The sequence below is a fragment of the Oratosquilla oratoria genome, chromosome 20 (genome assembly GCF_046742065.1).
Source record: "Oratosquilla oratoria isolate Oo_2021 chromosome 20, ASM4674206v1, whole genome shotgun sequence".
NCBI classification, from domain to species: domain Eukaryota; kingdom Metazoa; phylum Arthropoda; class Malacostraca; order Stomatopoda; family Squillidae; genus Oratosquilla; species Oratosquilla oratoria.
Genome location: NC_134796.1, coordinates 26,368,878 through 26,378,877, shown reverse-complemented (window position 1 = coordinate 26,378,877; position 10,000 = coordinate 26,368,878). Strand labels below are relative to the sequence as shown.

Genomic DNA, 10,000 nt, shown 5'->3' with positions numbered 1-10,000 from the left:
ATATCAGTGTCCAGCTGGACACTGTCTAAACCATGCACAGATTGTTGTACATATTTCTCACGACTTACCCAACAAATGAGAAACATCTATTGTAAATAGATAGCAACAAAAACTGATTTTTTTTCATAATTCTGTTTTTCAATATTAACTATGTTTTCTTTCTTCCACTCCCTGTCTAGTTTGTCGGAGCTTTCACCACTTTCTGGGACTGCTGTCTCTAACTGAACGAAACGCTCCAAAATGACAAACTGAGTAAATTACTTTCCATTGTTGGACTCGAACTGAAGCCCCTGTGATTGGTAGACCTCAATGCTGATCAATTGACTATGACGATGCTTAAAAGGGCATAGTTGATACCCATCCCTAAACTCCCAAGCACCCACTTATAAATGAGGATATCAGTTTTATTTAATCGATCTCAGAATAACCATTCACAGATGACAAGTATCCTTAGCCATGCGTGTCTGCTTGGGAGTCTAGATTGTAAATACCAACTGTACTTATTAGGCCTCGTCATAGTTTATTGGTTAGCGTCTAGATCCAGTAATGATACGGTCTCCAGATTAATTCACGCAAGGGAAAGTTATCTATTCAATCCATATGCCACATTATTCACAAATACAGCTCATCATCGGACCAAAACGTAAACGTCGTGACTAATTGCCCACCTGTTGTTGACGAAACCCTGGAGTCCACATTTGATGACGTAGAACTTGTCGTCAGCAAGTTCGAGAGTTTCATGGATTCGAACGGCGATGGCTGCGTACCGTTCGTTGCTCGTCTGAGGGGAGAGAATGAAGATTATGTTAACATCAGAATTCCAGAGGTACATCACATGACAGCACGTACACAAAACCAGTATATGATTCTTAAATTCCTTGTATAAGTGAACAGACTAATAAATAATGTTGCCTCGAGTTTCAATGACTGAATAGCCGCTCCACCACCACACCCAGCTGTGATTCTTGGGCCCACCCGTAGATATTCCTGGGAAAAATCTTTGGACTGTTGTCTATGCTATATCAATGTGGGTCTATTTCGATGTTACTGGCTAGTAGGAAGAGGGAAACAGTTTCTGTGTGTCAGCGTCTTCCTCAGTTTGAGTATCTGCCCGAGAATGAAAACCCAGGGAGGCAAACAAATAGTCACCCTCACAGCCCAGGCGAGCATGAGGTAATCTAACCACGTGTTGGAAACATACGAGACATATTGGATACCACAAGGATGATATTATAAAGTCTAAGCGCTTCATAGGCATGACCCAGTGAGTTATCTAACTCTGATGAGCATTCCATTAGTATGAAGTCCCGCCAACCGTGACGTCACGCCGGTGCCACCGACTGGCAACTGTAACCGTCAGTCACTTGGGGCGACTAGACTTCGAAAGCTCATTGGCTGCAGGACTCACCCCTGAGGGATCACATCCGTGAGGCCGTGAGGTTTGAACGTGACCTTTGATGCCGGTGACAATGAGAAGCTGACACGGTCGGACAGATAGGCTTGAGATAAGATCAACTTGTGGGTCATGGCTTGTCATTTGCAGCAATAGCCGTCGACCTGACTGGAAGTTGACAATGTGAGGTGATCAAAAGAAAGTGGTGGCCGAAAGAATTTGTTCCAAATAGCTAAACGACGAATTTGCAATCTGAGAGGGCTGCCGACAAAGCCAACGATCTAAGCAAGCAGTGAGGAAACAAGGTGATTAGATTGTAATGAATTATGTGAAAACAATTATCACTAAGTGGAAAATGATAGGACTGAAGTTGTGAATTGTAATAATGATCAAGGTTGTCTCGAATCCAAATGACTGGAAGTTCCCTAGCCCATAGGCATTAATTCACGGACCCTCCTATAGATCTCCTCAGAAAGAAACATTGCACTATTGTTAGTTTTGTAATCGTGTGGGTATGTTTCTATGTCACCGGCGTGCATGCGTGTACATTAGGGATATGACTTTTTAACTTTTATCAATTTTTTAATTTTCCTGGTGTTGCATTTAATGAATATTTGCCTCCATGTTAGTTCTTTATATAATTTAATTTGGTTATGCAAAAGCCTCCCGCACCCAACATCATTTCATTTTTGCTGTACGTAGGAAGTGAGGGCCTGAGGGGGTGTCAGCAGCAGCATTGGTGGCAGTTGTGTGAAGTCAATTTTACTAGCTGTAGTTTTGAGTGTGTGCTGTGTAGACAAAGAAACAGTGGCTTTACAACTTTACATTTATGTATTATGGAATAAGTTTTCTTACCATGTAGCATTTTCAAATACACCTATTTTATAGGTGGATAATGGATACTTACATATTACTGGATAGTAGATACCTTTCGTGTATTATAATGAAAAATAAAAATTAGTTTAAATACTCTTTGTAGCAGCTAGTGTATTCTCCATTCTCATTTTTCATAGCATGCGTTTTTTCAGATTCAAATATGCCTTTTAAAAGTAAATGATCCAAACTAGTGGTGGAATCAGCTGGAAAGAAATGAAAATGCAATTTGACAACAACAACAAAACACTGCCCAAGCATACCAGACATGAAAGAGTACATAAATGAGATCATGTGCAAAGTGCCTTTGAACAGAGACTGTTGGTATATATTTGGAGTTGTACGATGAACTCAAAGGGCGAGCAGACCGAATAAGGAAGATATCTCAAGAATTGCTGAAGCTTTGGGAGAAACTTAGCTTCCCTTTTCTTTCTAAGCAGCAAGTTTCAGCAAAGGTTGACAAGATAGTGAAAGTGTTTGAAAAATATAGAAAGCGGCAAAATGAAGAATTTGAAAGAAATCTCACTCATCTTTTCGATATTACAAAACCGAGTGGAAACTGGCTTTGCAGTGAAGACAAAGAACTTTACAGAAAACAAATAGAATCAGGAGGCCGAGTGGGATACACGACTGAGAAAGTGGCTCCTGTGTCAACGATCCACCCTTCGAAACGGCCAAGAAATTCATCAGAACCGTCAACAACTCAAGTGCAAAAGTTGAGTAGTAGTAGTGAAGAAGAAAATAACAGCACTGGTTCTGATGTTGCAGAAGAGTTTCCTCTCATGAAACGAAAGTATCACGCAACAAAATCTGCTGCCAAGCTGGTATCAAAAGTGTCCTTGTCAACAAGAAAATCATCAAAGGTCCTTCAAAACTTGGCTGAAGAAGGAATAGATGTCCCCACACCATCACTAAGGGGAATTTGGCGTCGAGTGATGAAGGATGTAAAAAGAGTCCAGAACCCGCTGAAAAAAATGAATGGTGAAGAGGAATTTTGTTTGCATTTTTATGGGAAGAGAATTGACAATAAAGAATATCAAGTGGTCTGTGTAAAGAATTCTGCAAGAACTCTTCACCTCGGCTTTTTGGTTTGTGAAAGCAGATCAGCTGAGGACATCTTTATTCCACTGCAAGCCCTGCTAGATGAATACAGTGCATGGAGGAGTGTCAAAATTATTATTTCCGACACCACAGCAGTCAATACAAGCCACCAAAGTGGCGTTGTTGTTAGACTTCAGAGACAGTTCTGACAAAAGGGACTAGAAGAACCTCATTTTACTGGATACCAACATGATATTCTCGACTTGGTTCTACAGCACGTGATGGATTCCTTTTTCTCAACAAAATCACGGTCACCCAGCATCAACTATTATTTCATTGATGATATTTTGGCAGGCTATGAGAACTCACAAAAAACCTGTTCTGGTATAGAAATTATGCCAACACGAGAAAACCCTGGATGGAGAGATGACTTCAGTTTTCTTTTTGAACTCTGTGAAGCACATAAATACTACCACATGGAGGTAAAATGGCCTTATATGAAATGGCGGAAGCTGCCCTCCCTTCATAGTGACAGGTGGAATTCACGGGCAATCCTTGGATTTTTTTTTTTTCTCCTTCCGGAATGGAGAGATCAGCTGAAAGCTATTTGTAACTTCATCGCAGCTGCATGGGCGAAGGCATGGTTCTCAAATCAAAACTATTTAGAAGACACAATGAGCTGTATGCTGCTATCTCTAAACTGAGGTGATAAAGAAACGATCAGTGCTTGATGTGCCTCGCTCAAATGTGGTGGCCGAGCGAGCTGTGAAACTGATGGAAGAGGTTCACAGCACTTGAAAAACTGACAAAAATCTCAGCAGCAAGTTCATAAACAGTAACTCACAAACAGCTTTTGTAAACTGCCATTTATTTGTATAAATGCCATTTATTTTATATTATTTGTTTATTTGTTTGTTATTATTTGAACGTTTGTTCATCATTATTTGCTTGATTTTTATTTATTATTAGTTAACTGTCAATTCATTATTATTTACTATTTACTTCTTTGTTTATTATTTAACTATACCTATGCATTTATTTTATTTATTATTATTTATATTATTATATATTGTTTTGATTTATTATTATTATAATTTTTTCACATCCAACCTAGTTATGGACCAAAAGGTCTCCTTTGTAATCCTTTGTAAACGGCAGAATTTTCTTTTGATACTTCAGCCAATACAAAAAGAAAGGCATTTTTGTGAGTTTTAGGCAAAAGTGCATCGTTTCCCACTACAGACTTTTAAATCTGAAAAAAGTCATATCCCTGGTGTACATAAAGAGAAGGAAGAGAAAAAGGAGGGAGGATGGAATATGAGAGAAAAGGAAGAAAGGAGTGAGGACGGAATGTGAGAAAGAAGGAAGAAAGGAGGAAGGAAGGAGGAGGAGGAGGAGTAGGAGGAGGTGAATGCGACTGGCCGGGATATTGTTCACACTATTTACAAGACCTTACTCAGTTTAGGATATTTCAACCCTTTTCGGTGATCATTGTCCTCGTCTTTGTCAGTAAAATCGCTTGGTGGCAACCATAATGTCATCTTAAGGAGCCCTCTGGTCTCAAAGAATAAAAGAGGTTTTAAAGCCAAAAGGAGCTTTGACGATGTTTTCTGGCTAACGCCAGGCTTTTAAACCGTTGAGGTTTAAATGAGCAAAGCAAGAACGAATACAGATGACCTTCGGGGTCTTGCTTATGAAGAACTATTACAGCACCACAGACCCTCAGTTATAGTAAACGAGTATATCAAGAAATAAAAGCAGGCGGGAGGATAGAGAAAGGAGAGTGAAGAGGAATAAGGAAAACACAAAGAGAGGTCAAACGTAGAGAGGTGGAGGAGGCAGAGTAAGGGTAATGCAACGAACGGTGCATAGACTAAAGAAACTAAATCAAGATAATTAGTAAGAAGAAACGAGTAAGAAAGAAGTGCATGGTACACGGTGTGGAACAGGAGATTCTCTGTCATGGGAGGAGGAAGATTGGATGACTCCTGTAATCCCAACCTGTGGCGGGGCGGGAAGAATCGGGGCGGGGCGGCCCATGACCAGCCATCCACATGGGTCAAAGCACTTGTCAGTCAGCCCAGCCAGCTCAGCCAGCCCAGCCAGTTCAGCCAGGCAGCCAGCTAGCCACTCGCTCGCTCCCTCATGCTCTCTCATATTCTGCCAAAAGGTTTCCCATGCTCGCATCTTCCAATACACACACACACACACACACACACACACACACACACACACACACACACACACACACACACGCACGCACGCACGCACGCACGCACGCACGCACGCACGCACGCGCGCGCGCGCGCACACACACACACACACACACACACACACACACACACACACACACACACACACACACACACACACACACACACACTCTCTCTCTCTCATGCACAAACAAACAGACACGCAAGGAGTGAACAACTTTAACAGCGTTCCGTATAGATGCATCGATTTACGGTGTCACCTAAAAGAGAAAATAGCCCTCTCTTGTGTATTGCAATTGAGTAAATACAATTAGATGAATACATACACGTATAATAAGCATGCACACATACATACATATTATATATATATATATATATATATATATATATATATATATATATATATATATATATATATATATATATATATATATATATATATATATATATGGTGATGAGAGGTCAGGCCTACCCCTTCTGCCACCACCACCACTACTACAATAAATGTATGAATATATTAGCTAAGTGATTATCAGGTGAAGCAAGGAAGGAGTGTCACCACATAACAAAGGCTGTTGATGAACTTCTGTCAAGCCACGTTCTAGTGGGGTGGTGGTTATAGTCTTCCATTATCACTTTAATGTATCTTGGCTTGGGGATAGCTCTGTATAACTATGTCTATGTTTCTTGTTATGCGATTACGGTGATCATTCATAGCTAGACCAGATCAGTGGTGATGATGGTGGTAGTAGTAGTGGTGGTGGTGGTTGTGTTGAAGGTGGTGGTTGTGGTGGTGGTGATTTTGGTGGATGGCGGTGGTTGTTGTGGTTGTGCTTGTTGTTATTGTTGTTGTTGGTGTGGTGGTGGTTGTGGTGGTTGTGGTAGTGGTGGGTAGTTGTGGTGATGGTGGGTAGTTGTGGTGATGGGTAGTTGTGGTGGTGGTTGTGGTGGTAGTGGTTGTGGTTGTGATTGTGGTGGTGGTTGTGGTTGTGATGGTGGTTGTGGTGGTGGTTGTGGTGCTTGTGGTGGTTGTGTAGGTGGTTGTGGTTTGGTGGTGGTTGTGTTGGTGGTTGTGGTGGTTGTAGTGGTGGTTGTGGTGGTATTGGTTGTGGTTGTTGTGGTTGTAGTGATAATGATGTTTGTGGTTGTAGTGGTAGTGGTGTTTGTAGTTGTGGTGGTTGTAGTGATTATGGTGGTGGTGGTTGTGGTGGTTGTAGTGATAGTGGTTGTAGTGGTGGTTGGGGTGGCGGTGGTTATGTGGTTGTGGTGGCGGTGGTTATGTGGTTGTGGTGGCTGTGGTGGTGGTGGTTGTGATGGTTGTGGTGGGTTGTTGTGGTGGTGTTTGTGATGGTTGTGGTTGTGGTGGGTTGTTGTAGTGGTTGTGGTGGTGGTGACGACGACGACGACGTACAGAGGAATCTACTGTTGCAGCATGACGCCGATCTAATAAAAACTAAAGGTTTTAATTCCGTTCATGGGATAAGAAGAAGAAGAAAATTTGAAAGTTGTATCCTTAGAAAATATGATATAATCCCGATCAATACGAAGGTTAGTAAAGAAATAAGATACATAAAAATAAATAAAAGGCAAAACATGTGATTGCTACCTAGAGTTCGAAATGACAAATTATAGATATGAGCTGCAAAATAAGAACAGAGACACAGTGTAGAAATGTTTGAATTAATTAAGAAAGACAAACAGAGAAAGATGCATTTATCCTTGAATCAGGGTGGGAAGATGAAAAGTTAATGGAATCCCTAATTAGATATTTATTTTTATTATCCTACAGAGAAAAAATTGCCTGCATATTTAAACATTACTAAGGATAATTAAATGTGGTTTTGTATGCACTGGCGCAAAAAAAAATCTCACAATCAATAAAATGCCAATGACGTCAGGGTCCTAGGAAGCCGGGTGACGTCATCTAAGACGAACTCTAACTTGTTTGTCATGAGATGAAGACTTCAGAAACGTCACTTTGCTCAGGCAATATCATCACTGCTATTTCCGAGACTTTCACCACCACCACCACTGTCACCACCATCACCACCACCACAATCATCACCACCACCACAATCATCACCACCACCAGCAACAACCAACACCACCACTCCTACTATCCTCTCTCATGAAACACTTCAACACAGTGACGTCATCATAAAGAACAAAATTGTATGACGTCATAGATTATGCCGAAAAGGATGATTGAGATGGACTAGTATCACCACTCTTGTAGTGATGTTACCATACCCATCATGCAAATCACTTCTATCAAGTCACTTCTTTAACTCTATCACTGATGCTTGCGGTATCTTGATAATACCCCTTTGACCACCCCACCCTACCTCACCGCGGATAAAATTAATCAGCATCACTCGGCAAAGTATCATTTGACGACGAAAAAAAAAAAAAAAAGACAGCACCGGGAACAAGGATCCTTCTTTTCTACCCTTGCCATATCCACAATGCCACCACAACAGACCCCAGTACCGCATTGCTCGTCTAGTGTCCCGTTACCTCACCAGTACCACATAAGCTTGGTTGGTCCCCAGCTCCCACCGCCCAGCTCGCCGCCACGTAACCACATCACCATCTTACAGTCATCGACATATGTGAAAAGTAAAATAAAATTAAATAAAAGATAAATTAATAAGTATATAGATAATAAACAAACAAATGAAAATATAATGGAAATAGGGATTCTGTTTCGCAAATACAGCTTTCATCGTTAATTATTAAAGAAAAATAATGTACATCGAATCCCCCAAATGCCACACCTGCATAGTGGAATTTGTCGTTTGGTTCAAGAATTCTGAAGGCAAGCACAGCATTTATTTCTAATTCTTATATACTTTCCTATACCAGATGTACCTTACGTCAAAAATTGTTTACAGGAAAATCATTACATTCTCAATGACAGACACTATATCCGCTAAATAAAACCTGCTGAGTGCTTCTGTGGTTTATGGACACGGCTACAGCTCAGAGCCGATTCGCCACAGCCAGAGTAATGCAACGTATGGCGTTCCCCGTTTCATCCAGACTCTGAGATCCCTCCCATCTCTTACCCGAAGTGTAAATCCCGTTAAGTTTCGGCCGGCTGGGATATTCCCACCCCGGAGTCTCCTTGGGAGCGTGCCTGCTTCTCGTCCTCTAAGGGGATGAGGTCATTTCGCCTCCCTTCTCCCTGATATTTTTCCTATTCCTCCTTTTTGTTACTCTCTTTACATTATTTCTTATTTGGCACATTTATAACTCCACCTCTTCGGTCCTCTCATGGGCACTGTGCAAGGCACAAAATAATAATGTATATTTCAGAATTGCCATTTCCCTCCTTAGGAATAGCTATTATTTGTTAGTAACATACTTGGGGTGCCAAAGATTACAGTGATACTACTTCAGCACATTGTGTGCGTCCGTGTGTGAGTGCGTGTACGCATGCGTTCGTACTTGTCTGCATGTGCATGCATGTGCGCGCGCGTGCGTGCGTGAACACACGTGTGTGTTAATGCGTGCGTGTGTGTGTGTAGCTCTTCACTACTCATCTCAATGATTTTTCTACTCGTGGTCGCAAATGATGCGTCTGAGGTATAGTAAACATGGTACTAATGTTTTGCTTCATCATGGAAGTTGGGGTGGAGGAGGGCTGGAAGAGGTAAGAGAGGTGAGGATGAGGATAAGGATAAGGAGGAGGAAGAGGAGGAGGAGGAGGAGGGGCAAGGAGGAGAAGGAAGAGATGGGGTAGTAAGGACCCTGGAACGGGAGACGTGGAGGGGAGGGGGTTGATGAAGAACGGCCCCCCACCCCCTTCGCTCTACCGCCACCACTTCTGCGCCGCGGCCACTCGAGACTTTCCTCTCTTTCCCTCTTCCTTCTTTCCTCTCTCCCTTCCTCCCTCTCACCCTCCCTCCCTTCCTCCCTCCTCTCCCTCACTCCCCCTTCCTTCTCCCTTCCCTCCCTCTCACTTTACCTTTCCCTCTCCCTTTCTCTCTCCCCCATCCTGTCTCCCTTTCTCTATCTAGTTTATCGTGAGAAGATCGTTTCTCCGGGCCCTCCTCGGTAATCGTCTTAGTTCCGCGGCCCTCCCTCCCTCCCTCCCTCCCATCCTTCTTCCCTTCCTCTCTCGACCCCCCTAATCACCCGCCCGCTTCCCTGACCGTGGTATTCCACTCTTTTTTATTTCTCTCTTCCTTTCGTTGTTTCTTTCTTTCTGTTTTTTGTGCTCTCTTTCGGCTCTCCTTTCCCTCTTTTCATTTTATTTTCCTTTTTCGTCTTTTTTCTCCTACTTGTTTACTTTTTTGGGCTTATATTTATTCATTTTTGTATATTCTACAAAATCTGATGCACTATGTATACCCCTCACTGGCGCTGCTTTTAATGCACCCCGTCGACATCTTATTATTAATCTAATCTTTATTCTACGTATTTGGTATTCCACTGATATCTTCCTCTGCTTTAGATTCAAGATCCTTCCATGCCG

At 42.0% G+C, this 10,000-nt stretch overlaps 1 protein-coding gene across 2 annotated transcripts in view; it reads right to left on the bottom strand.

Annotated features, from left to right (window-relative positions):
• The window catches only part of LOC143036420 (uncharacterized), a 317,961-nt gene that overhangs the window by 42,424 nt on the left and 265,537 nt on the right, over window positions 1-10,000 (bottom strand). For both annotated transcript variants that reach the window (XM_076203768.1, XM_076203769.1), the window contains exon 4: window positions 669-781. In XM_076203768.1, the coding sequence (XP_076059883.1) occupies window positions 669-781 (113 nt within the window). The remainder of the gene's footprint in view (window positions 1-668; window positions 782-10,000) is intronic.